The sequence below is a fragment of the Aythya ferina genome (genome assembly GCF_964211825.1).
Source record: "Aythya ferina genome assembly, chromosome: 16".
In the NCBI taxonomy this organism is placed as follows: Eukaryota; Metazoa; Chordata; class Aves; order Anseriformes; family Anatidae; genus Aythya; species Aythya ferina.
The window spans coordinates 885949-912544 of NC_140315.1; the positions used below are offsets into that span (position 1 = coordinate 885949).

Sequence of the window (26596 nt, forward strand, 5' to 3'; positions counted from 1 at the left end):
GTCCGACTGATCTCAGCATGAAAGGGGGGGCCTCCAGCACGGCCCCGTCCAACAGCACCAGCAGGGGAATGCAGGCCGCCCAGCTCAGCCCCACGGAGATCAGCGCGGTGCGGCAGCTGATCGCCGGCTACCGGGAGTCCGCGGCGTTTCTGCTCCGATCTGCAGATGAACTGGAAAACCTCATTTTACAGCAGAACTGACTCCTCGTGTCTGCGTCGCTCCTCTGTCAAGAAGACAATTTATACCTGCTAGAAAGAGGCTCCCAGCAGTGTCCTGCTCAGGACCACCATCGTCCTCCCGTGAAGCAGTGGGTACATGTAGTTTTAGAAGGTGGAACCCAAAAGACCTGTTTTCTTTTACACTCCAAGCACCTGGGACTTCAGGCACAAGGACACATTTTTGAACCGTACCACCACACGTGCGTCCAGCTGACCAGAAGCCAAACCTGCGGCTTGGAAGGATGTGGGACTTTCAAGGGCAGAAGGGAGCCTGGGGAGGTTTGGGGCTGCAGATGTATTTAGAATAACCTTTGTGGACCCAAATGTTAGAATCCCGTCCCCAGATAATTTCCAAGTCTTAGGTGAGCTGAATCACATATTTATTGAGAAATGGACCCTCCTCACCCCTTAGTAATTTATTTTTCTGAAAATGGATTCTTTTGAGTTTGTACAGATTGCCAGTTTTTTTTGTCTGTCTGATCGGAAGGAGTTTATTCCTGTGAAATAACACATTCCATATCACTACACTACTAATTTCCAGGCAGCTATGCCTGTTTCTCTGGGGAGCCCTTGTCCCACAGGGTGCGAGTTCGCCATCCAGCCCTCGCGCCTGTAGGTTGCTCAGCCCCCGGTAAGCGCAGGTGGAAGCTGACCAACGGAGGGAGCGTCCTGCTTAGACCTTGGCGCTAAGCAGCCCCGTGTAGCAGCAGCAGTGGGGGCTCAAATCTCCTGCAGAGACTCGGCAAGCTCAGCAGACCGGCTAGAAGGACGTCTGGCGCTCCTTTAAGTCACTGCAGATCAGAGAAGGAAGGAAGGAAGCACCTGAGAAACACTGTCTCGCGTTCACCATCTGTATTCTACCTCACACTCCATTGTGGGCTTTTTCCAGGACTCCCGAGCTGGCTCTGTGACTGTAAGCGTGGCAGACAAGCGGACAGGACAGCACGGAGGAGCCCGGGACGAAACCAGCAGCCAAGGACCGCCGGCGCCGCGCTCCGTCCCGCCGGGGTGCCGCCGCTGGCCCAGCGCGCGCCGACCACGCTCGCGCCGCGCTCCTCGGCGAGGGAGGCTGTGCTCAAAAGTCTGTGTGAAACCGACACTGGGGGTTGCAACAAGAGAATAAACTATTTAGAAACCACGCACGGGTGTAATAAAGGCTAGCGCGGACTCTCTGCGCGAAAGCAAGCTCCGCCAGCGAGCGGCTCGCTCCTTCCCAGAAGACGTTCGGGCACCGCTCAGCAGCAGACCTGACAAAAAAGCCCTCCAGGGCCCAGGATCCTCCCCCCCTCCCTGGCCACAGTCCTGGAACAAGCCCACAATTCCCAAAGTGTGGAAAAAAAAACAAAAACAAACAAAAAAACATAGTCTGGTCACCATCCTGCCCCGTTACCGTCCCTCTCCCCCAATAATGCACTTCGTTTTGCTCAGTGCAATACCTACTACCAGTGCTGCTAAAACCAGGGACTTCGCTCAGGCACTAGGATGCTGAGCAGAGCCAAGCAATGCAAGGCGCTCTGTAGCCATATAGAGCAGCAAGAAGTGCTGCCTGACACCGCCAATTCTTCTCGCCGCCTCCCTCCCAGTGCTGGCGTGGCTCCTCCCGGCCCTGCTCAAGGGCAGGAATTGTCACCACGAGATCGATTTGATAAGTACAAAACCATATATAGCTCATTTTGACCAGAGATACTCTCTCTCCTTGGAGCCAGCTTTCTTTTTCTTTTCTTTTTTTTTTTTTTTTTTTCCCCTCTTTTTTTCCTCTCTTTTTAGGCCGCTTTGAGCCTGAGGATGAGGGCTGCTGCTCTGCGGAGGGCGCGGGCAGGAGCTGCAGAGAGCCCTGCTGGCGCGGCCCGGGGCTGTTACAGGTAGCAGAGGCCGGTCCCCCGCCAGGAGTGGACCCGGGCAGCTCGTTCAGTAGCCTTCGTAGCCAACTGAACGCCCAACACACTGGAAGAAAAACAAAAACCTAGACCCAGTTCTTAGTTTCAGTACAGAAAAAGCCACCGGCTTTTGAGGACAGGCTTGCCTGGCCCGGCATCAGAAGGGATGAGGCGCTGCATTGACTGTTTTCCCCAAACCTTAAACTTCCCCTGACATTTGGAGAAAAGGGACGGAGCTCCCGGCCGCCCCGCGCAGCCCGAGCGTCCCTGCAGAGGTAAGGTGGAGGCCTGCTGGTGCCGTGCTGGTGTGGGAACGGGGAGCATCGTGTCTGCTCGGAGCACCCCGGGTTGGGGCCGGGCTCCCCCCCCGGCCCGGCAGGCAGGGGAGCGGGGCTGGGGTCCGCAGCAGGACCCCGGCCCCGGCGGCCGCACGCGAGCCAGGTTCCAGACTCAATGCTTTCCCCAGCACTTCACAAGCCTGCTTGGTTTGTCCACTGCATCCTCCCATACTTGGAATTTATGTAAATATTTATTTTTGTGTGGATACCATGAAGTAACAAACCTTTTACAAAATATGTAACCGCAGCCATTTGTGAAAGTCTTAATGTTAAAGAAAGAGAGGCAGAGACAATCGCTGTCCCAGAATTCTCTCTCTCTACGATTATAACCCAATTGGTGCCTCTGCTCCCGTAAGAGGCCCCGAAGAACATTTAGCCATAGGTTTGCCATCCAGTTCACCGAAAAAGAGGTTACCCAGGGGCTTACGAACAGATTGACATCAGCTACAGTTTGTTTAAAGTTTTATTTATACAAGTTTTAGCTGTCTTGACCAGATCACCTTTGAACTTGTCTTAGCATGTATTAAAGTTTAGTAGCTCTTACACTTTTTTAAACTGCTGGTAGAACACAGATGAGACTCATGGTTGCATAGGAAGGATGTTAAACAGTCTACCCTGTCACAACAACTGATGTTCATAACTTGCAGCTGAATGGTACAGACTCAGATTTCCAAAGCCCTGGTGACAGCCACATCTGTGACAAGTTATGAAACAAACGAGATCGACTACGAATTTCTCTGTCAGGGATTTTTTTTTTTTCTTCTCATTTTATTTTTTTGCGAGCCACAGCTTTATGGTTTCTTTGGAGCAAGCTCCGCAGACATCTCAGTGCTCTTTACCTGATCTGCACCCAGCTGTGGCTCCTCTGCGGGCCAGGACTGTTTCGCAGCCACGTTCCTGTGCTCTCCCCAGGCAGGAAGGGGTCAGGATCTAGTCTAGGTTCTCAACAAGGAGTGAGCAGGAGCAGAATACAACAGCTTTCCAGATTTTCTGAGAGGTGAAAGGAGAATGCTGGGTTAGCAAATGGTCTGGATGTTTTTTTTGTTTAAGAAAAGCTAATCACGGATCGAGAAAATAGGCTTTTTTTTTGGTGTTTTATTATTATTTTTTTTAAATACAACCATCCTGCCCTGGATGTGCGGTTCCCATGACGGTGTTTCTACATGGGAGAGCGTTCCTGGGATTCCGAGCAGATGTAACTCGTACCTCCCCGATCCAAAGGGCCACTTCCCTCCCACGGGTGGCTGTCGGATTTAGTACCAGTTCATTACAAAAATGCTGCTTTGAACTCAGAGGGTTAATATACTTTTGATTTGTAATTTTTTGTAAAACTTTTTACAAGGTAGCATAGTATTTCACCAGAATACCAACTACAATCCGTCCATGGTCTGATTTTTATATAATTTAGTGGTGCTTTAGAAACTTTTGTTTGGTTGTTTCGGAGCTGTACAGCTCAGTTCTTCGCCTGTATCTACCTAAGACCAATGTGAACCTTTGTATTTTTGCTCCTAATTTTGGACTCAGTGAAAGTGTACTGTTTACATGTACAGAACTCCCGGCCCCTGTGTGTTCTGCAAGACCTGCTGTTGAAGAGGAAGCTGCACCTCACCCGGTTCATCTGCTTAACAAAGCCACAGACTCACTCACCCTCATTGACACACGTCCCTACCTTAAGGAAGACCCCACAGAATCGAAACGCCCTTTAAACAGCTTTGGGTTTTGCACAAGATATTATCACTTTTTTTTTTCCTGTGGCCAATTTAAAGATTGGCTGCACTTCAAAATGAGAATTAATCTGAAGTTCAGTTCACTAAATAACCAGACCTCCAAACACAAATGGCACAGTCCTGCTATTTCACCATCTTCCTTCTGACATTGGAGGCACAAAGGTGAAAGCTGCCCAGCTCAATTTAGGGTCCAAACAATGGAGAAGCGCAATCGAGCCAACTGGGGGCTTGTGAGGAAGCAGGGGGGGGAAAACACTCATCGGCATAATTGGAAACATACTTTAACTAACATGGTTAAATCGCCCGAGATGTTAATTTCAGATTAAAATGGTAGGAGAGCGTTCCCTCGGGAGAAAGAGGGGCTCCAAAACGAAGCAGAAGATGGCTCTTCGGAAAGTCAGCGCTTTCCAGAGGGGCCAGAGAGAAAGCATATGGCACTTAATCCAGCTTTTAAGGTGACACTTTATTGCTTAATCAATTGATTCATTTCAAAATGATATTTTTGCAGATAGGCACCTATGCAACTTAATGTGGCTCTTAAGCAGATGAGCACTTCCTCCTCAACGAGCTTGATAAGAGTTATTTGTGTTATATACTGTGGATTTTTCCAGTAAATGTGGCTTAATATTTTAATTCTTAGAATGTGTGTCTATTATATATGTGATGCAACTTAATTCTGTTCTGTTTGTGGAATGATTAGCACAGGCCAACTCCCTGTTCCCCTCACTTAACAAAGACCAATGAGCTGTTAATCAAGCTGTTATCTCCATGGTATTACTTGCTAAATGCACTGATTTCATAAGTATGTGGAATCCTTTTTTTCTTTTGAATCTGTATATCATATATAAGACTGAATCTACTTAATAAACACTGTATAACAAAAAGGGCTCTCTCCTCAAAATCAACCCCAGCGGGGGCTGCTGGCTCCCCGCTGCGCCCCGCGCCATCGCCAGCCGCGTCTGCTCAGCGCAGCACAGGCGGAGCCCAGCCCCAGCCCCGCAGCGCGCGAGAGGTCAGTGTCATTCGCCACCAAAACGGCTTCTAAATTTAGGTCTTTTTTAAAAAAAAAATTTACCATGCAATTATTTTGACATAAGCTGTGCTTTCCATTCCGTAACAGACAGCTGCAGTTACCGTAGAGAGCAGCGTTAGCACTCACAGGCGGGGATAGTCACGGATTAATGCTTAATTTATATTTTGACAAAATTAATTTTGTGAAGTGTCTGTTTTTTGTGGAAATATGGAGTTTTCATTGAAGTTTGTGGAAAGTTCTCCCTCTCCTCATGGAAAATACTGATTTTTCGTTATCAGCTTTATTCATTAAGTATAATAAATCTTTGCATCCATAAAACGTCTATCTCAAAGCGCTATGTAGATAAAATCTCCTGACTGGGCTCAGTGACTGGCTGAGTCAGGAGGGCTGAGGAAAGATGAGTCAAATCCGGTCACAGCTTTGGTGGAAACATCCCATTTTGACGTACGCCCTTACCTGTGATGCAGAACGGGCAGGACCTTCCCAGGGATTTGCTGCCAAAGCCTTGAGCGAGCAGCCAAAGGGTGCCCTGAACATTTGCACTCGTCAATAGTCAGCTGGGACAGCGCATCCCAAAATGGACCCTGCGTGTTAATTGCTGTTAACACACGTGTCTGTGTGCACACAGCTACCGCAGGTAATGCGTGTCCCAGCACTTCCAGAACACCAGTCAGTTTTAACACACATCAAGCCCCTGGGGAAGCTCTGTTCCCAAAGTGGAAACCAAGAGAGGGAGGTGCTGCTGCAAGTCACAGGCAGCAGCAGCAGCAGTCGCGTGGCCGTGCAGAGCCCTTCCCCTACCTCTGGAAATTCCTGTTGCTGCTCCTGCAGCTCTGCCATGGAGAGCCTTGGCTGGGCTGTCCACTGCTCCATGGCGCTGCAAAGCGGGATGCAAACAGTGGGCAGGAGACTGCCTTTGGAAGAGGAAATCGGTTATTTAGTAGATAAATGTCATGGAGGAAAAAAAAAATATTTATATTTGTTCTGTGTGAAATTCAGATGTTAATAACAGTTTAACTTCGAAGCCTCCGAGCGCCTCTGTTCTGCAGATAACTAATCCTGACATCACCCTTCACCACACCAATGAAAGACAACTGCTGATTTCAATTATTTAACAATTTCAAAGCTCCCTTAAGTAACAACAAAGTTTTTGCATTCCTTGGTTTTAGCTTATTTAAATTACCTGGGTATGTTTAAAGACACCCATGTTTGCAGACACAGGCTGCCAGTCAGGGCACCACCAGCACACCACCCCAAGCCACAGCCACCTTTTCTCCTTCCTAAGCCCTTTTTTCTCCCTGCCAAGCTGGTGCCAAAGCAGCTGCTGCCCCAGCCCACGGCTCCCCTCGTGAACAGGACCCCAGAGCAGCAGCAGCTGATGTTCAGCCAGCTGAGGTCAGGAGGTTTCCACGAGCCAGCTGCCTCTGCCGAAAGACTGCGGCGAGGACTGACGGCTACATGGAGACATCTCAGCTCCAAAAGCGAAGGATTCAGAGCTTTAACCTCCTCCTGTGCTTGGGACAGAGCTTCTCTTTGCACTCAGATGGAGCAAACATTCAGCTTTTGGTTTTGCTCCCCCCCTTTCATTCCTATCACTATTTTTAAAGCAAGCAGCCCAAGGAATGTGGGCTCCGTTACCACCACGCTCGTGCACGCAAACAGCCCAGAATTAATTACGTGGTGGAGCTGAGAGCAGAGCACGGCCACGGCCGTTTTGCAGCACGACAGAGCCTCGTTACACGCTGCACTGCCGCACGGATCCGAGCACCCCCAGCAGCCCCACCACCCGCTGCATGAGATCGCCACCTGCCTTGGGAGGATCCACGCAGTGAGAGCAGAAGCGAGGCACGTAACGGGATCTTCCGTGTTATTCTTTTAAAAAATGCTTCCTACCTAGAAAAAAAAAAGAAAAAGAAAAAAAAGAGAATGTATCAATAATGTACAGATAGCTTCAAAAAAACCCACAAACAACATAATTGGTATCCCAATGTTGTGCTTTTGAAAGCATTTCCAGATCCATTTACTCAGCAGCTTGTTAGGACAGCACCATAGCACACGAGCTGTACAACAGCAGGAGCAGAGGCTCTGCCCGGTGCTGCTGGGGAAGCCCCAGCACATCGCCTGCAGCCCAGTGCCACGGGGAGGCTGGTGGCTGGGGTCACCGTCACTGCGGAGGGGCTCGTGCAAACTTGGCTCCAGCAGCATCCCACACCCACACGGCTTCTGTGTGAGCCTTTCCAGCATCTACTTCCCAAGAGCCACGCAGTGTTTGCAGCAGGTGCATGGTCTTCGGTTATCTGCAAGTGTATAAAAAACAACGTGATGAGGCTGTGACAACAACACTCCCCCCTCTTTTTAATCATCTGAGCCCAGAAGCTCTGGAGCACTCCCAGTTTAAAAAAAAAAAAAAAAAAAAAAAGCAATATTGTCTTAAAGAGCACAGCGGATGATTTCAGAAAAAGAGGATTGAAACCACAAATGGAGGTTTTACAGAGTGTTTATTTTTCCAATACCACAAGGGACATACATGAGCAGGCCCCCCCGGAGGGCTCTGCAAACCAGACCGGTTCAATCTGTACACTACAGTGGCCCCAGAGGAGACAGAGCCAGAGAACCCCAGCTCTGCTCCCGATCTTTGGTAAGCAGGTTTCACACCTCCGCTCCGACCTCACTAATACTGCTTTTCAGCTCATCCCAGGGTGCGCGTGTGCACGCAGGAATTGGTTCTCTCTCTCCTTCCACAATATGAGACTGTCAGATGCACTAAAGATAAACCATTTGAGACTAAACTTGTTGCATCCCTCAGGCTTGCATCTCAGTTTTAAAAAAACAAAAAAACAAAAAAGTGCACGGTGAAGGGAGGTAGGATAGAGCTAGAAAAGATACAAGCAGAAAAAAAATAAAAATAACCCCCCCACAATTCTTGCTACTGTGTGCTTGAAGAACAGCCGACTTTTGCCCCCGTTGAAGCAATTCACTTTTGGTAAGTAATTACTCCGAGGAGGAAGAGAGGCGAGTTTCTGCTCTCTGCCAGCCCACGGCTGCACGAGGCCGTTCAGCTTTTTGCAGTGCAGCCCCAGCCGAGCGCTGGGAGATGCAGTTACAGCGACAGCTGGCAGCTAGCTCGGAGTGACCAGGAAAGCACACTCAGCTCAGCAAAGCCCCTCGGGTCATCCTCGAGCTTCTACATCACAGTCTACCTGCACAACACAGCACGGAGCCCTGGGCAGAGGAGGAGGCTGTCAGAACCGAGAGTCACCTTTGCATGTCGAGCCTCACGCTAGGTAAGACAGAATACAGTGGCTCTGACTACAGATGCAGATTAATAACTAACACCACTTTAATGCAATACTGCTGTAGAGCCCGAAAATCCAAGGAAAAAAAAGAACCCTTTATGTTCTATGTACATTACATCCATTTACAGAGTTGGCCAGTACTGTGTACAACATATAAATACATGATCAAACAGATGCATAGAGGATACTTACAGGAGCCAAATAATTCACTTTATACATCCAAGAATGAAAATATTTTTTAAAAAAGGAAAAAAAAAAAAATACTGCTTTAAATGTTAGATGATCGTCACACAGATGCACAGCTAGACACTTGCAAGTGGTCAGATGCTGTCACGTTAAGGTCCTCATTGCAGAGCTACAATACAGAGATCGCTGGCCACCTAAACGAGCTTCTAGGAACCTTTGACTTTCCCCACTAACTTGTAGCAACAGCCAGCCAAAAGAGGCAGTCACAGCAGCTGGTCCAAGAGTTCAGCCAGGCACGCAGTCCCATGGCCCACGCGTCTTCCTGCAGACCAGCAGAAGGCATTCAGTTGGCACGTGCCACCTATTTGCTTCTTGCATCCTCTCAGTTGGCTCCATCCAGTACCCGGTCAGCTGCACGCGGCTCCACCTGCAGAGTGCTTCGCTGGTCCCTCCGTCCACCTGCAGCATCCAGAGCCCGTGCAGAACCGTCTCCTGCAGAGCAGCTTTCTGCTCGCACTTACTGCACAGTGGTGCTGCCCACACAAACCGAGAATGGAGATGGCAGAAGGGGAGAGTGGAAGACTGTAGGGGCTAACCTAGCGCAGCCCTGAAATAGAAAACACCCTGTTCCAGTTCCTTTGGATGTAAAGATTTCCTCTACAGAGGGTCCACGGATTGCCACAGCAAACTGCCTCCCGGCCAGGTGTTAGTCTCAGCATGTGTACCAGAGCACAATCAGTATTTCCACAAGAGCGTTAAGCAGAAGGATGGCTCCAGTGGGGCGCAGCCCACAGACAGTGGAGTAGTTGTGAGCAAGGAAGGGTTTTGCGCTGTAGATTTCAGTGGGAAGGCAAGTCAACTTTCCTCACCAAAACAAAGTGTAACAGCATTTCTACTATAAACAGAATAGCATTTTGTGTACAGGTTTTAGGATCAGTCATTATCAAAATACACACACTGAATATACAATTTGTCCCATGGCCATAATTTATTATCTCACCACAAGGCACAATACACAAAGCTTAGAGGGTCCTATACAGTCGTCATGACAAAATGCCCCACAGCCTTTACACATAATCATGGCTTTAAGGCTGCACGAACACTTGAACGATATTTCTTCAACACTGCTGCTATCAGCAAACATCTGCACAGAAAGGGATGTATTATGGTTTGCAGCAAAGTTCGCTTTGTGGGTTAGCTGCATCATGCTTCCAGCAAGACTTCTGGGAAAAGCTGGAGTGTTAGATGAATAATTAAAGCTGGTGGAATTAAGCTGCAGCTTAGAAAGCTTCCCATAAAATGCCTGTTTGATATTGAACTGAGAAGGTATGGAAGAAGGCTCCAAAGGGTGATTGTGTCTTTTCCCTGGTTCCCTTGAAAACTTAAGAAATGGCAGGTCCATAACCAGCGGAACACTTTGCAAGTGCTCAGTTAGCTCCAGAGGGCTTTGTGCTGCTTCCTTCTGCTTCTCTCCACTGTTCTTGGTTGGGCTGTCACATGCCAGCGCGTTCTCATTTCTTATTTCTCCCATGGTGTTCACGTGCTGCTTTGAAGTCCATTCTTCCCTTACACCTGGCATTCCTTCTCCAGACGCACAGCTCTTGGTCAAAGGAATCTGTTTGCTGGGGGCCAAGGTCCCCATGTCTGAAACTTGATCTGAAGCCCTCGAGTGATGTAGTCTGACGCTAGCGTTGCAAGGAAAACCAGAACCAAAGAGCTTTTTGCCTTTAACTCCAATGTAATTTTTATTGGCCGGTGTACTCCCTGTCTGATTTGGACCAAGAGAATTCACATTTGGAGATAAAAACGGAGGCTCTGGAGATGGGTTCAACTTCTCAGGACTTTTATTTGTGATAACATTTGTTAGTGGGTTGCGCTGTGGCACCCGATGGGTCTTGGACACTTCCTTTTGCTCTTCAAAGCTACAGGAAGAAAACGTTCTTTCCTGAGGGCTCATCTCTTCATGCTTCTGAGAGGCACTTGCCACATTTACTAGTTGGTCTTGGCAGCTTAAAGCTGAGTCAATTTTGGAATGTTTCTCTGGAATAGACTGATTCTCCATATCCTCTGCTCTAGGCACCGCTGCCCCTGGTCCCCGCTTCTTTTCCTGGGGATCTACAGATCTCACTGAGTGGAAGTCATCACTCCTGCTTAGGGCGCTCGTCTTCATTTGTACATCTGGAGAAGATTCTTTGCCAAAATAGCAACTGCTGCCTCTCTCCACTTGCACGGAGAGGCCTTCTGACTGCTTGTCTGCAGGCGGTTGTGTAACTTCCAGCTTGACACTGGCTTGAGATCCTGGGATGACTTCTTCCAGTGGACGGTTCCCCTTAAGCAGCTGCATCATCAAAGGGTTGTTGGTTTCAACAGAGGATACGGGCCGAGCAGAACCTGACAGCCTCTCGGACTTTGGGGGCAATGGTGCATGCGGCCCCCATCTCTGAGGTGGAGGTGCAGTGCTCGTCTCTGTGACCGAAGAGAAGTCCACAACATAGGCCAGACTATCTGTTTCCACAGGTAACTTCGATCTAACTCTATCACGTCTCTCAGTGTTGCTCTGACAGGAGTCTTTCCTTGCTACCTCCCTGCAGTTGACACTTCTGAAACATATATCCATCTCTACGTTCTCATCAGCTACGTCAGCTTCAAAATCCGAAGCAGTATCTGTTGTCTCACTGTGTGTACTCCGTACTTCATCGTCTCCATTCAGCTTGAACTCTTGAGTCGCTCTCAGTGGCTGACACACATCTTCCGATTCTGTTCTGGGGCACCTCTCTCTAGGCTGCACAAGTTTTTCAGAGGTATCTATCCTATTCTGAGAAATGAAGTCCTCACATAAAGAGGATTTCACCAGAGACTCTGTATTCTGTTCCTCATTACTTGTTTTGCCATCACTCTCTTTCTCTGCCTGCAGATGTGTGAACTGATACCGTGCAGGCATTACTTTCTCCACTCCGGCAGTCACTGTTCTGGAGTTATCGCTATCGTTTCTCGTGCGCTGTTCCACAAATGTTTCAGAACCATTACATCTAAATCTAGATATCACTTCTGGCTCACGGCATTCTTTACCACCTGATGACAATTCTGGCAGAAGAGCAGGACAACTGGAGGAATTTTCCTTAACATCAGAAGGATAATCCAACTGTACTGGGGGAGAGCTACCACCTTTGAGTTCTGACGGAATCCCATCTCCTGTAGGGCTGATCACAGCTCCCTGTACCTGAGAACAAGACAGACCGTTTACTGGAGGAACCAGGCATTTCAGCTTTATACTTTGCCTCTCCTCTGATGCAACACAAGCTGGGGTTTCAGTCCTTGCATCACAGGGGAGCTGTTCAGGGCTCTCCTCCCGCCTCTCCAAAGTTGCACTGTCAGACGATGACCCAGTCACAGCATCACAGAACTGCCTTCTAGGTGAGCCATCCACGGGCTGAGCTTCCCCTGAGCTAGTGCCTGCAGCGCGCTCCGGAACGCCGCTTCCCTCACGCTTTGAAGAAATGGAGTCTTGTGTTGAAGAGGCAAAGGAATCCGCGTTAGCTGCCTGAGCAGCCATCTCAGAGTCAGCCTTTTCTCCATTTAGACGGAGAGACGGCAGTAATTGTGTTCGTTGTAGATCTGACGAACGCTTTCCATGAGTTCTCTTTGATCTCCTGTGCTCTGTGTGGCTGTTGCATTCTCCTCTGCCACCTCCTTCGTCAGTGCTTCTCCCTCCGCCTGGGCCACCCCCACCTCCGATGGCAGCTGTAGCAGCTTCTCGCTGGGCTCGGGCCTGCAGAGCACGGGCTTTAATGTCTGCGAGTGTTCGGGCCCCGCTCCTGCCCCGGCTGGAGGGCTCCGTGTTGGGGATGATCCTGGGGCATATTTGGTAAGCTGGCTGACCTTTAACCACCCAGGGTGGTTTAATACGTGAAAGTTGAATCTGAAAGAAAGAGAAAAGCACTTAGTGCTAAGGCTCGACTATTTTCAGACAGTGAAATGCATTTTATTAACATCTGTTCATCGTAAGTCTTGCTATGAGAATTCAGTATAAAGAGTTAAAATTCCAACTTAAAAACAAACTTTGGCAGAGAAGTAGCACGGCTCCCGTAACCTCTGCTTATGCGCTCTGTCACGCGACACGTAAAGCTCACTTAGCATTAACACTGCTTTACCAGAGCCAGCAGATGAATATGAAACGGGTGGTTTGCTTTCAGAGCTTTAGAAATCAAAATGGTCTCCTTTACATCAGGATGACTACTCTGAAGCTAGCAAGATGGATGCCTCCAGTTAAAACAACGAAACTCAGAAGGAATACTTTTCTGCCCCCAAAGGAAAGGAATTGGGAAACTACACATGATAAAGAACATGATCTGAAGGTCTCTTCTGCAATAAGTCAGATAGTTTCAGGAAAAGTGATTTCTGTATCCGCAAAAATGCAAACTAACAGTCAAGGTTACCCTGTGCTCTTGTGCAAAGGCCTTGGAATGATTTTCCATTCTTTGCCCTTCTAAACAAGATAGTGACCTGTGGTAATCCGAGGTACTTAGCCAGCTCTGCCAATGAAACCCTGCCACTACTTCTGCTAAGATGACAACACTTGACATTTCAATAATGTTTTGATGCTAATAAGCATGATAGCCCTGGGATACCAAGCAGCTATAATTCTCTTTCCTACCCGGATGGGTGGGACTTTTGGCTCCTCTTTAGTAGGCTGTGGCTTTTCTGGGTGAACACTTTCAATTGTGTTACGAAAGGACTGACGATCTTCAAGCCGGGGCTTCTTTTCGGGGAAGGATGCAGAGGCAGCCTCCTCAAAGCATTTCCTCTTCTGGTCCTTTGACTCCCGAGCTGAGTTCTCCTGGGGCAAACTAGGAATTCTGCTTGCAGCTGCCGATGACGGATCTTCCGATTTACTGTGCGACTTGGAAGTTTCTGGAGAGAGATGCAGTTCTGAACTCTCTGGATTCAGTACTGCAGTAGAAGTGCTTGTTGGATCATCTTTCTTCAGGTCCATCTCAGGTTTGGTCTCTTTACGAAGAGAGGAATCTGGTCCCACAGAGGCAGTCTCTTTGGAGGCCTCCTTTTGCTCAGATTCACGTAATTTGTACAGGCTCCTCCTGGCTCTGCATCGCAGGTCGGCCCGGGAGCGTTTCTTGAAGTGCCCGTCTCTCTGCCGTGTAGAAGGACCACGTGGCAATCTTGCTTCCCCTTTAACAGACAGTCCTGTCCTGTTCTCAGCATCTTCTTGCACCAAATTCTGCTCCTGGGATTCTTCTTGGGTCAAGCCCAACCTATAAGGCAAACATAAAAACTAGTTAAAAGCTAAAGCCCATCCTAATTTAAGCATTTCATCTATTATTTATAGCTGTACTGTCACCACTATACATAGTAACATACACATTACAAAGCAGAGACTCATCAAAACCTCATTAAGTCAGTCTGCAATGAGATAACCTGTACATCTGCTATCCCACATTACTGTCACAGGGAACAATGAAAATCAGAAAACGTAAAGATCTGTGATGGAAAACAAATAGTATTCACTTGTCTCAAAAACAAAATAAATAGGCTATAAAAGTCTGCTCTGACCAAGCCAATTCCACTTAAGGATTCCCCTGAAGCAACAGTCTGAATGATTCACTCCACAACTATATTTTTACAAGGAGTTCATGGTGCATCTTCTCAAGCAGAAACACTCTGCCACCTTCATAAGCATAGATAAAACAGGACAGAGGAGGCAAAATTTATTACCTTTGTCCGTAGTAGTCCTCAAAGAACTTCTCCTTCCATTGTTCCACTCTCTTCTCCTTTTCCATCTCCTGCCGAATTCGGACTTGCATTTCATGTGTGAATTCACCTACACGAAAGCAAGATACTGAAATTCAGTTCCAAACAAAATAAATTTTGCAAATGTAACCTTTTTTTGTTTTAATGGTATAGTACAGCAGCTCTCTCTCTCTGAAGGCCAAATCTTCTGTTATCATGCTGCTCTCCACCCTATTACGGATCTACAAGCCGCCTGCAACTACTTAAGGACAGTCACACAGCCTCAAGCAAATCTGAAAACAAAACAAAACAAATTCTGTTTTACCAGATGTAGGTCACCATTTAACGGAAGATAAGTCTAATGTTACTTTACACCTCCACCATTCCATTCTGAAGGCCCCATGGCACCTAAGGAAAACACATCTTTGATTTTAACAAAAAAAAGAGATAAAAATTGGGGGCAATACAGCCAGATATACAGCCAAACTGGACTGAATTTCCATTTGCTAACTGTAAGAGGAAAAACAAAGAAAGCCCACGAAATGATTACCCATTCTCCAACCACAGAAGCAAGCAAACCTACTCACCATCAGCTAGTCTTTCTCTCCAGCTCTGAGCAGCATGGGTGAAAAATTCGTTATTCAGAGCACTGCCACTGAGACGCATCAGCCCATCAGCCCCAACCTAAGAGGACAAAAAACAGGTCAAAGAGAAAACATTTGCTTCAGATGTTCTGCAAGCTAGAGGCTACACGGCGAGTGGAAAACACTCAAGTGCTGCACCTCCATACCTGTCTGTCAACTTCTGGAAGGAGGTAAAGAAGCTGCTGCTGGAAGTGCGATGGGAGCGCGTTAAATGTTCTGGAGTTTATCAGAGCTCGCAGGTTTGTATTGACAAGAATGGAACCCGGTGTTTCGAAGTCAATATCCTCACCCCTGTTTCGTTTCATTTGCCCTGTAGTTTAAGGACAGGCAAATAAGATAAACGTTATTGTACAAAAATGTTTCAACATTATCAACAAAAACCCCACAACACAAACTACTGCAGCAAAATGAGTAAAGACTGTAATGTTCAAGTGTGAAGAATGGCTCTCTCAGCCATGCTAATTAATAGCAAGCACGCATGTGGGATTTTGATACGAGGTCATATTTTTGTCATGTTCAGGTACAGTTCTTGATACTGCTTTTCAGACTAGACAAACTTCTCAACAACTGGCTCGCTATGGTTCAGAGAGGAAGGTCCAGATGAAGAGCCTTAAGAATGTCGTATGCCCTCCAAAGGAAGAGAAACCTGGTGTTCTTTTATTGGAAATACACAGACTTCAACATTGCCTGCTTTTATGGAGGATTTTCTCCTAACTTTAATCAGGAGCACTTACCAGCTGTGGGCTTTCGGATACCTCTCAGCAGCTGTGGCGGATCCCTGTTTATTTCTGTTCTGCTGCGCAAGGTGGTGTTGCACAGGGCCAAAGAGCTGCTGCTGCTGCTGGATGTGCTACTGCTCTCCCCATCAGCATGCCTTCCTGTGAAGCCTAAAAGCAAAACAATCTCACAAAAACATGCAAAGAACAGCAGAAGCCCAACTTGCAGAGTGTTTTTAGCATACCAAAATTACCTGCTTAGAACAACAGTTTTACTACTACAAGGTTTTGTCCAGTTACCAGCTATTTTGATGGAGATAAACATATACTCAACAGCACAACTCAGTCACTGTGCATTCTCAGCAATTGTTAAAGAAGTCCTCAGTCAAACTTACAATTAGGAACTACTGATTAAGAGCTAACTACAGAGCCATTGCAAAAAATCACCAAAACAAAAGCAATGCTCACCAGATGCAGACTCCATGTGTGCCCCATTTACTTTCAGTGGTGTTAAAACAACACGTGGCAGCATTACACCGGTCTTTTTCTTTTGTTTGGTTGTCTGTGGTCCAGAAAGAAAACAAGAACAAAACAAAGAAAGACATTACAGAAAGACAGGTTAATCTTCCATGTACCATATTTCCCAAATAAAGAACCACCCAGCTCCTAGGTAAATCTTCAGGTGTCAGTCATTAATTACATTTACAAATAGCGGAGTGTTCAAAATTACCTCCTTGTATATGATCCCTCCATGTCATAGAAACTCCTTGCCTAAGGAGACATGCCTGTAACTCTCCCCGAGGCACCTGTGCACAGCTAGTCCCTGTCATGCTAATCCCAACAGCATGCAGCAATGAAAGCTTCCCTTCGGAGGCTTTTTGTTTCCATTAGTCCCACATTTTCCTACCTGTGAGGCTGTTCTGCTGCTCTCCCTGGCAGTAGAGGATGCCTTGCTCTGAGATTCAGTGGAACAGGAAGCATTAGAGGAGGTTTCATCAAGAGACACTGAAATAGATGGGCACTCAGTCAGACCCAGAAGTAGATGCTTATAATTTAAGATTAACGTTATCAGACACTTACCATCATTATCACCACTCACAGTGCTTGCTTCATTGGACTCGCAGCTTTCTGCGTCTGCTGTATCCTCCAGTTCATCCCCTTCTGGCACAGACAGATTTCGAGACCACTGAAGAGCATCCTTCTAAAGGGGTAAACAAAGCTCAGGTGACTACAGTCCTTCCTCCCAACAACTACCACTTGAGCCAATGGGAACAGATGGTTTAGTGGATGCAGCTTTTAGTTTAGATTTTTTATCTTCCCTATTTTAATCCCTTTCATGCAGTAAGATATTTTTAAGCATGTTTAGGCTCCTAATGGAAAGAAGTCATCCTAACTATCAGCACGCTTCACAGACACTTCCTAGATGAATAACTCAAATATATCCAAAACGTGTAAGGTTAACATATCACGCTTTTCTGCAAGAAACAAGCAAGCACTTTCTAATGAAGAGAAACATCTCATTCTTACTACTAAAAGAACAGGTATCACCAGAATTATCAACTACTAAGATAGCAAGCTTAGTAGATGCATTTACTACTTGTATAATCAAAGCCATTTCAATTCCATCTGTTTGCAGTAAAGTATGACAAATTAACAAAATTTTCTGACAGCAGGAAAAAAGGATGCAAACAAAATAGCCAAAATACCAGCGTCTATTAGGCTGATATTTATCAGGGAATCCAACAGTACAAAACAATGCAGAAGAAAAGCCTGAGACCAGAAATATTTTCAACATTTATGATTACTGGGACAATAGACTAAAATAAAAAACATTTCAGAGGGACCTTGAGATGTGAGGAAGATGGTGATGCTAACTGTACACAGGATGCAGTGAAACACCATCCAACCAGAGAAAATGAAAATACATTTTCCAATTGAGATTTTACTCGGAGCTACAAGTTCTCAGACCAATGTAATTTATTGGCTGGCCTTGTGGCTGTCGGAAAAGGAGTGAAACAGGACCATTCTGATAATCAGCCACCTGAGTTGAACTCCAAATACTGGAAGAAGAATTTATCTTACTTGAGCAATTCAAGAAATAATAAGGGGTTTAAAATGAATATATCACCTATGGCTGAATATAGCCGAAAGATACAAACTAAAGTGAAATAATGAATTCCAGACACACTTTCAGAGGATGATCTCAGATGCAGCTCATATGATGCTCAGTAACAGTTTAGCACGCAGCCATGCATTACAAGCAGAGCTTGCACCTTGGCCTTCAACTGAGAGTAGAAATTCAACATTTACCTTGAGTGTGAACAGGCTGATCCGTCCAGGCAGTTTGTAAAAGAGGCCATCGCCTCCCCTTGAATTGGAATGGAGCATGGCATTGAGGCAGGCCAGGGGAGAAGTGCCACTGAAAAAGAGGAAGGCAGGAAAGGGACTCAGACAATAACTAAAAAAAAAACAAAACAACAAAAAACACCAGAAACGGGGGCTGATCAAGAAAACGGCCTGAAAGATCTCTTTAAATTAGCATCATTTATCTGACTTAGGAGAATAAAGATGATACTTATTAACCTTATGGGATAGGCTCTTCAGTCAGAATAGTATTACTGTTTTCCTGTTTGACCTGTAATTAGCCTCAACACATCACAGTAAAACAATCCGCAGAAAACAGGAAACGCGCTGATTTTGAAGTTACTCCTGGTCATTATTTTAGCCCTTTCTAACTTGTATTATTCCTTTTTTGCTTCAAATTTTCAGGACTGGTTTGAATTTATTAAAAAACAGATGTACTCAGCAGTAGAAAAACACAAAGTCGGCAAAAATTATACACATTTCTGAAACGTCTCTCCTAATAGACAGGACTGCACTGGCAGGGTTGGATAGAAAAGGTCTGATGAACTGATTTGTCAAGTCCTCTGAACCAGCCTGGTTTTGCCATTTGTGATTAAAGCAGCCTACGCTCACACTGATGGAACTTCTGTGCATGTGAATCTCATGTTTTCCAATAAGTCACACATGTGCATGCAGAAAGTTACCTGGAAAAGACATTAAAGCAATATTGATTTCAAAATTATTAAAAGTGAAACTGAAAATTGGACTGAGACAAAACATTTCAAAGAAAACCATTCTCAAATTGAAAACTGCACTTAGAACAATTTCTGTTTCCACCCTCAATGCATTTGGTTGTTGGGTGTTTATTCACAAGCCTCAACAACAGAGGAAATTACCCTCGATCATTTTTAGATACTATGAAAAAAAATTTCCAGCCTTCTGGCCTGTTAGTGCTTTCCCTTCTGTATTTAATGGAACACCCAGCAACCCAACCAGACACAACAAGTTTTCTTAGAATGGCAAAAAAACACCCAAACCCCCCAAAACAACAACAACAACAAAAAACAAACCATACTTTTTCGCCCAAAGAAGGAAAAAAAAATAGTTAAAACTTTCCCAGGAGGCAGAAGCCAGCTCTGGTGCTGGAGGCCAACGTCCCAGCTCGTGTACAGGGCACGTAGGACAACCAGGGGCCAGGACCCTTCTGACGGGCTGGCGTTACCCCGGACCAGGACAACACTGCCTTAAATTGATTCAAAGGGAAAACCACATCTTGAGTCGCCAAGCCATTTCCTTCAGGAAATGGAGTTTCAGGAAGGCCTTTTATTCAAGGACCAGGAAAGTCTGCCGCATAGTTAGCTAGACAGGATCACTGCCTGCATTCTTTGAACAATTATGCGGTGAAGAAAACAGTCTTTGCTTAAAGCAGAGAATTAATAACGGGAAGAAAACAGACATCCCAAAGGAAAACCACCAGCCTCTAAACAGATGATGTAGCTCGGTGGGGTTTAGCATGATGCATGCTGCGAAGTTGGGTCCTTAGCTACCTGCTGTGACAGGTCACTTGTCAAAAACAGGGAGAACATCACAATAACTAATGTCTGAGAAAATGGATCTGCTGTTACCTGTAGCACAGGACAGCCTGTGCACATAGGGCTTCAGCTAGCTACCTGCTTGGACAACAGGGCTGATCTGAGAAAGGTGCAGGCTATTGATTAAAACAAAGATATATGACAGTTTTCATTAAAAGCCTGCCTCAGGGCTGTGATACCACCACCCGCATCCAAACCACAGAAGATCTACTCGGTAAGGATCCCAAGCCACAAGCTTCCAGCAGCTCCAGTACTGATGCAGCAGCACAGTGGCACAGCACCTCACCAAACAATGGTAACTCCCACGCACAACACCTCCACGTGCATCAAAGTTTTTCACTATTCAAACCACCACAGCTGTTTCCTGACTTTGCATACAAACACGGAGCAGAAACAAGATAACGCTTGGAGTTGCTGGGTCCCAGAAGAAATCAGTTTACTTTCTGTAGCTCGTTGAGTACAGGTTCAAAAAATGCAAACCCAATGGTGGGAAACAGTCTGCAGAATCAAGGTGAGGAGGTAAACGTGACTAGAAGAAGTCTGCACATCTGCAGAAGTCAGTCAATAGGCTGTGGATGGAAAAGACTGCTTTTTCTGCCACTGGTCCTCAGTGGCAGAACTCATACAAAACCTCAAATCCTCATCCTTTTTTTTTTTTTTTTTTTTTCTTTTTGGTGGGGGGCCACACAGCACTAACTGAGGCACTTGGACTGTCACGGCTACTTATTTTCTTTGATGTGCAAGACAATCCTTATTTTCTACTGGCTCACAGAAACAGAGGTCCACAGGAACTTAACCAAAGCAAATAATCTCCCACTCCTGTAGCTTCCTAAGTTCCATATCAGTTTTTTCCCAGATTGAGAAGGACATATCTTCTGCACAATGTCAAGAGCCACAACAGTGTAAGCAGCACTACCACAGTGCTCAAAAAGCTGAGCAGAAGCCAGGACAGTAATATAAAACAAAGGAGACTTTTCTGAGTCTCCTACTGTATAACGTCTGCTCTGGAAATGAAGCATCAAAGGAGACAGAACTTAAACTTACTAAACTAGAGCTGCAATAGTAGAACGTACCAGGAGCTACTTATGAGAGAAACACATGAGTGGCAAACACAATACAGGAATCAGAGCTGCAACAGGCATTTATTTCACAATAGGTGGATGAAGGGGGCTCTGTATGTTATCAAAATATCCAAGAAAAGCTTCCAGTTATTGTCAAAGAAAAAAAAAGTATATAAATGTCTGTAATGTAATCTGAAATCACCATGCTGGCAGAGAAAGAAGGAAGAAAAGTGGGCTAGAGATGAGGCAGGATCACACGAAACAAGCCAAGGCTTTGTATGAGGCCTCCTCACCCTCCATGCACAGTTTTAAATGAGATCCCCAATACTAACCTCATTTCCTTTAGTCCTTCAGCCTCTATGACCTGCAGAATCTGTTTTGGGGTCATGGGAGCATCCGAGTAGTTTTCCAGCACCTGAGGAGACAGAAACAGCGGGTGTCATCACAGAACTTGCTTCTGTATTCACGGAACTGCTCCATAGGCTGGGGTTCAGAGACAAAGAAAGTTCTAAGTGGCACAGCATTACCTACAAAAGACGTGCTAAAAATTTCAGGCTACCTCAAGATGACGGTAAGCATTACAACAGCCTCACCTTCACTTGGTCCCTGATCAGCTGAAATATGAACACGAAGAAGAAAAAAGCAGCAGAATTCGGCTTTGACCCCGTAACAAGAAAGCCAGCTGGTGCTTTACCAGACTTCAACCTGCATCAGACCATGTTGCTACCACATCCAGCCTTCAACACTGTGCTTAGAGACCCTCAGCGATGTAAAAGTCCTCCCTACCACGTACCTTCCCACCTCTCAGCAGAGAATCCAGTACTTCTCTGGTAATAACAATATCACTGCCCAACTACGTAGTTCCGAAGCCTACCTTCCCTGGATTGCTGCATTCATTTCAGCTTCGCTCCATCTCCAGAGTCAGAATTCTTGTCAGAGAAGGACAGAACTCAGAAAGGGACTACGATAACAGCAAAGGATATGGGAAAAATTATGGGTAGACACTAAAAAGATTTGGACTGCTTGCCTTTGAAAGCAAACGAGTAAAGTCAGGTATTAAAAAGGCAATAAAATAAATAACATCTCATCCTTTCATATATCATAGGAAGAGCAGAATTGCCACTTACACATGAAGGATTAAAGAGGCTATTCATTACTTTTAAAGCCTGTAGAACTTACTGCTCCAAAGAATCTAGAAATAAGAATTTCAATGACACAAAAAGAGGACCGGACTTTTCTGTGATAAGAAGATTATCCACAAAATCAGGAAACAAAGACCAAAAGAAAGCTGCAGTAGATGTAAACCACCACGTTTCTTTGGAAGCAGATAACCCCACAACTCCCTGACACTCTCTGCCTCCTGTCGAAGCAGACAGTGCTGCTCCCTGAATGCAAGAGTCTGATACAGCAGACCTCTGGGTCTGGTTGAGCATCAGGACTGCACCACAGGCGTGTGACGTGGCCCGAAACAGCCAAGAAAAGTGGCCACAGGTATTCAGCCTGGAACTTTCTGATCATAATCATGATCTAAATTCCCCAAGTGTAATGGCTACAGTGATGCACAATCCTGATTTTGTTTGTCACCAGGCTTTAGAGGACTCCACAACCCGATACTGGCTTTCAGTTTGACTTGAGTGAGAAGCAGCAGAGGAACCCAAATGCCCCAGTTATATCAGCAGCATCTGGAACTGAGTCACTGCAGCAACGAGTCAAGGCACAGGGACTGCTGCCTGCCCTGCAGGGCTGTGTGAATGGGACACTCCCAAACAATGCCATGCAGGGGACCACTTGGGTCTCCATCCCATCTCCCAACCTCTGCAAATAGGGAAAAAACAACCTCACGTTACTGTAGGGCTCAGCCACGGGTTTTGATTAAGGAACTTCTTAAACGACATCCGCCCTATATGGATTTTTCAGATGCTTGAAGATCACACGAATAAGTGATGCTAACCTGGTAGGGGAGAACTACAAACCCTGAGATAACACACGGTGAGAACACCAAGTGATGAGCTATACTCAAAGAGTAAACAATTTTAATTCCCTGTCAATACGGCTCCATCACACTTTTTCCTTCACTAATCAGAAAACCTCCACGGGTTACCATTCCTCTGAGCCTCCCTCGGAATCTGTCACTGCCCATCACTCCGAGGGGACAGGCTGACGAGGGGAAGCACATCGCTGCAGGGGCAGATGCAAGATCCACAAAAGGGAAGCTGCCTGTTCTGAAAAAAAAACAAGGAAATTCTTCACAGCTTACAAAACCTCTCTCAAGTGTCAGACACAGCGCAGCCTAAAACTGAGCATGAATGAGCATTTACATAAAGATAAAAGAATCTGCGCTCAGGGGAACAATTTCCAATCAACAGCTATATTAAGTGTACAGACTGCTTAACGCAAGCGCTGGGAGAAGATCCTGCCTCGTTAGCCAGCAGAGCCCAGCCTCCAGCAGCCATACCCCAACCCGACTCTGCCCGTGCCACGTTAATCCTGCAGCACAAGCGACACCGTAACCAACCCACGAGGATTTTCCCCTCCAGGATTTGTAGTACTGAGAGCCAGGGGTTCCTGTGCTGGAGCCTTACATCGCTCCCCACACCAAATCACCCGTGTTGGGGGTGTTTGGCACTGACAGCACTTGTCCAACAGTTCCGTGGCTCTGGGTGTTCGAACGGATCTTTGAAGGCTTATTTTATGGGATGTGCATGATATTAGCTCTGTAGGAGCAGCAACACTAAAAAGCACTTTTGCCTGTGATTCTCGGAAACACTGAGAGGAATGCAGAATCCAATAGCGTGCGTCAGAAAGGAAAATTAAAAGCATTTTGACAGGGAGCATGTGTAAGCCTAGTGTTAAATAAAGATCTATTTTTAGTGGATTTACAATCAGTCCTGCAAGCTGGAAGTGCAGCTACGCAACTGCAGGTCTCTCTAAGTAGATAATCTAGGAGGAGATGGTTCTATTTCTGGTTCTTCAATGGCTCTAAGATGCTGCTGAGGCTTAGCCATCTCACGCACCTACTGTGATGTGCCCGAGGCTCTAGCCAGAAGAGCAGTAGGTGAGATGAGCAGTGTTTGTGAAGAGATCCCTTCCCCATCGCTCCACGAGGGCGGGGAGGTACGTCAGGAAACGGCTTCTTAGAAACCCAGCAGCATGTGGTGTTCTGGGCAGCCCAGAGATAGGGATCTTTCATCCCTCAGAGCTCAGGACATTTGAACGAGAGGGGATTTGGTACCAGATCACCCAGCGCTGCTCCGGCCACGAGGTCGCTACCCACTGAGCCTCCCAGGGGCGCAGGGTGCGGCCCCGCAGCGCCGGCTTCCCGCACCCAGGCTCTGCAGAGGTTCACTTGCACCCTTTTCCAGTTTTTCAAGCGACGTCACGTGGGTCAAAAACATTATCATTTTCACACAAAAAGATTATGCAAGTTGCTGGAAGACGGATGCCTGTCTGATTAGGTTTCTCCCTGGCAAGCAGTGAGAACTCACTCGGATATCCAAACCAGTCTCACACAGGAGAGGCACCAAGACCCTATTGTAGGACACGCTCGGTGTGAGAGGTGAGCCTCAGCTGGACTCACCCATGCTGTCCCCTCCTGATGTTTGTACAATCCAAGCCATAACCTCACCGGGTTAAAACATCAGAACAACACAGCCCAACAAACCAAACAAGCCAGCAGAACACCCTCAAGCCCAATAAATCCCTTCCTCCATAGCGAGCAGGCCCGCATCCTCGCAGAGCAGAGGCTGAGCATCGCTATGGAGCTAACGGCAGCAGGGATGGGATCACTGCTCGATCCATGCACCAGCACCTGGGATCTGGAGAGATCCACCTCAGGGCGCCCTGAGGACAGTGGCTGCTGCCCGGGGACCAAGGCAGCGAGCTGTGGTGCTCAACACACACCAGCAGGACAAGAGGAGCTCACTTGTTCATTCACCTTCTCTACCTGCGAGGTGTCCAGGCTGGGTTTGTCGCGTTCCCTTGCTCACAAATTGGGGTCGGGATGGATTCAGCTTAAAGGCTTGACGGGGAGAAGCTGGGGTGGGCAGAGAGCAGCAAGGAGCCGCCCCACCGCTGCGGGCACCGCTTGGGAAGTTGGAGGGGGCTCCACAAACGTCCCCAGAGCACCGACACCAACCCCAGGGCTCAGCCCAGCTCCTGGCACGCCCAGCCCCACGCTCTCCCCGTGCTGGGACCCCGCTGCCCCTCGGTACCGGGAGCAGCCCCCTCGGTGGCAGCACCCCCGGGGCTCCCCACAGGCCTCTCCTGGGGGGGCTGCGGGCCCCACACCGAGCCCCAGAGGGCCGGGAGGAGGCCACCAGCGGCCGGCTCCCAGCGTGAGGCGGCTCCGGGCCCCTCGGGCACCCCCCCGAGCCCGGGGCCCACCCCAGGAGCCCCCCACCGAGCGCCGCGGCCTGGAGGCGGCCCCGAGCCCGGGACACCCCCGGTGTTGTGGAACCCCCCCCAACCCCCGTTAGGCCCCCTCAGCCCCGGGCCGTCCCGGTGGGCCCGGGGGGGGCCTAGAGGCGCTCCGGGGGTGCCGCCCCCGCCCCCCTCCCGTTCTCCCGGCCCCGTTTCCCCCCTCACCAGGCGGGCGGCCTCGGCCCACGTGCGCTCCTTCTTCCTCCGCTGCTTCATCTCCTTCATCCTCCTCCTCCTCCTCCTCCTCCCTCCCGCGCGGCGCGGACCGTTAGGCGCGGGCGGGCGGCGGCGGCAGCAGCGGGCGGGCGGGCGGGCGGGCGGCGGCGGGGGCGGGGCGGGGCCGAGGTGAGGCGGCCGGGGGGGGTGGGGGCGGGGGCGGGCGGGGCGGCGGGGGCGGCTCCGGGCGCTACGGGAGGAGGCGGCGGCGGCGGCGGCGGCTCGGGCCCGGCATAACAACGGGGTCAAAGGGCTCGGAGCATTGGGGGGGGGGGAGGAGGTGAGGGGGGAGGAGGCGGGGCGTAGGCGACGGTGGCCGCGCCGGGACACGGGAGGGCCCCGCGCGCCGCCAGGCTGAGGGGAGGGGCCGCGCGGCGGGGCTGGGAGCCGTTTGAAGGAAAACAAAGCGCGGGGGGTGCTGGGAGTTGTAGTTCGCCGCGGGGCATTGCAACGCTAAGGCAGGAGGAGCGCGGACTACAACTCCCAGAGGGCACCGCGCGCGCGGTGCGCGGTATGGCGGGCGGGCCGCGGGCCTCGCCTGGTGGCTGAGGGGCGCTGAGGGCCCGGCCTCGCCTCAGGCCGCGGAGCGGGACCGGGACCGGGTACGGCCCCCCCGGGGGCACCGCCGCGGCTCGGGGGCGTTTGGCTCAGCGCCTGGCGGCCCCGCTGCTCGCCCCGAGGCTTCTTTAGAGCACGAAGTCCCCGCGCCCGGCCGCCCCCCTCACAGATTAACGGTGATAACGGGCGCGCTGCGGTGCCCCGAAACTCTGTGTGGGGCGGCCTGGCACTGCTGGACCGAAAAGGTGGTACAAATAAATACAAAACGTGAAAGTATGGGCAGGGTTCAAGCACCTGAGAGGCGCCTGGGCTCAGTGTGGCTCTGAGCTTGGAGGGCTCTAGGAGCTCTGCGACACGGCCGTGCCTGTGAGGAGAACCTCGGGTTTGAAAAGAAAGAGGAATTTAAGAGGTAGTAAGTGCCTGGAGCACTCAGAGTTAAACCCATGGTGAGCAGCTAGCACCAGGGCTCTCCCTTCAGTTCCATTTCAGCCTCCGAATAGGGCTTTTGCAGGTTGAGTTTTCCAATTTGTGTTTCAACAGAAACAACCTAAAACCTGGTGCATGTTAAACGCTGCGGGTAGAAGAGAGGTAGAAGAGTAGATCCAGCTGTACAGGTGCCTCTCTGGA

At 48.3% G+C, this 26596-nt stretch overlaps 2 protein-coding genes across 11 annotated transcripts in view; one reads left to right on the forward strand and one right to left on the reverse strand.

Moving 5' to 3' along the window:
* Positions 1 to 1356, forward strand: part of NOL4L (nucleolar protein 4 like) — a 54422-nt gene extending 53066 nt beyond the window's left edge. For all 5 annotated transcript variants that reach the window (XM_084537517.1, XM_084537518.1, XM_084537521.1 and 2 more), the window contains one exon: positions 1 to 1356. In XM_084537517.1, the coding sequence (XP_084393643.1) occupies positions 1 to 200 (200 nt within the window). In that variant the 3' untranslated portion in view covers positions 201 to 1356.
* Positions 825 to 25508, reverse strand: ASXL1 (ASXL transcriptional regulator 1). Of its 6 annotated transcripts, none has more exons than XM_084537516.1 (15): positions 25361 to 25508; positions 21109 to 21191; positions 18091 to 18199; positions 16861 to 16981; positions 16688 to 16785; positions 16249 to 16342; positions 15799 to 15951; positions 15211 to 15374; positions 15008 to 15104; positions 14406 to 14511; positions 13330 to 13945; positions 8682 to 12594; positions 7000 to 7490; positions 5995 to 6103; positions 825 to 3423 (listed from the first exon to the last, which is right to left on the reverse strand). In XM_084537516.1, exons 1-12 carry the CDS (start codon positions 25418 to 25420, stop codon positions 9667 to 9669), a joined length of 4629 nt encoding a protein of 1542 aa, XP_084393642.1. In that variant the 5' UTR covers positions 25421 to 25508; the 3' UTR covers positions 825 to 3423; positions 5995 to 6103; positions 7000 to 7490; positions 8682 to 9666. The 6 variants fall into 6 exon arrangements, with proteins under 6 accessions (XP_084393642.1, XP_084393639.1, XP_084393640.1 ...); XM_084537513.1 differs by having other exon boundaries at positions 7000 to 7086; positions 7218 to 7490; positions 16688 to 16981; XM_084537514.1 differs by adding an exon at positions 5650 to 5777 and having other exon boundaries at positions 16688 to 16981.
* Positions 25509 to 26596: the final 1088 nt, after the last annotated feature.

Coding starts and splice junctions, on each gene's coding strand:
- ASXL1 (XM_084537513.1), bottom strand. CDS start 25,420: ATGAAGGAGATGAAGCAGCGGAGGAAGAAGGAGCGCACGTGGGCCGAG. Junction 21,192..25,360: donor GGGCCGAGGCCGCCCGCCTG/GTGAGGGGGGAA, acceptor CTGTCTCCTCAG/GTGCTGGAAAACTACTCGGA. Junction 15,952..16,248: donor ACACATGGAGTCTGCATCTG/GTGAGCATTGCT, acceptor TTTTGCTTTTAG/GCTTCACAGGAAGGCATGCT.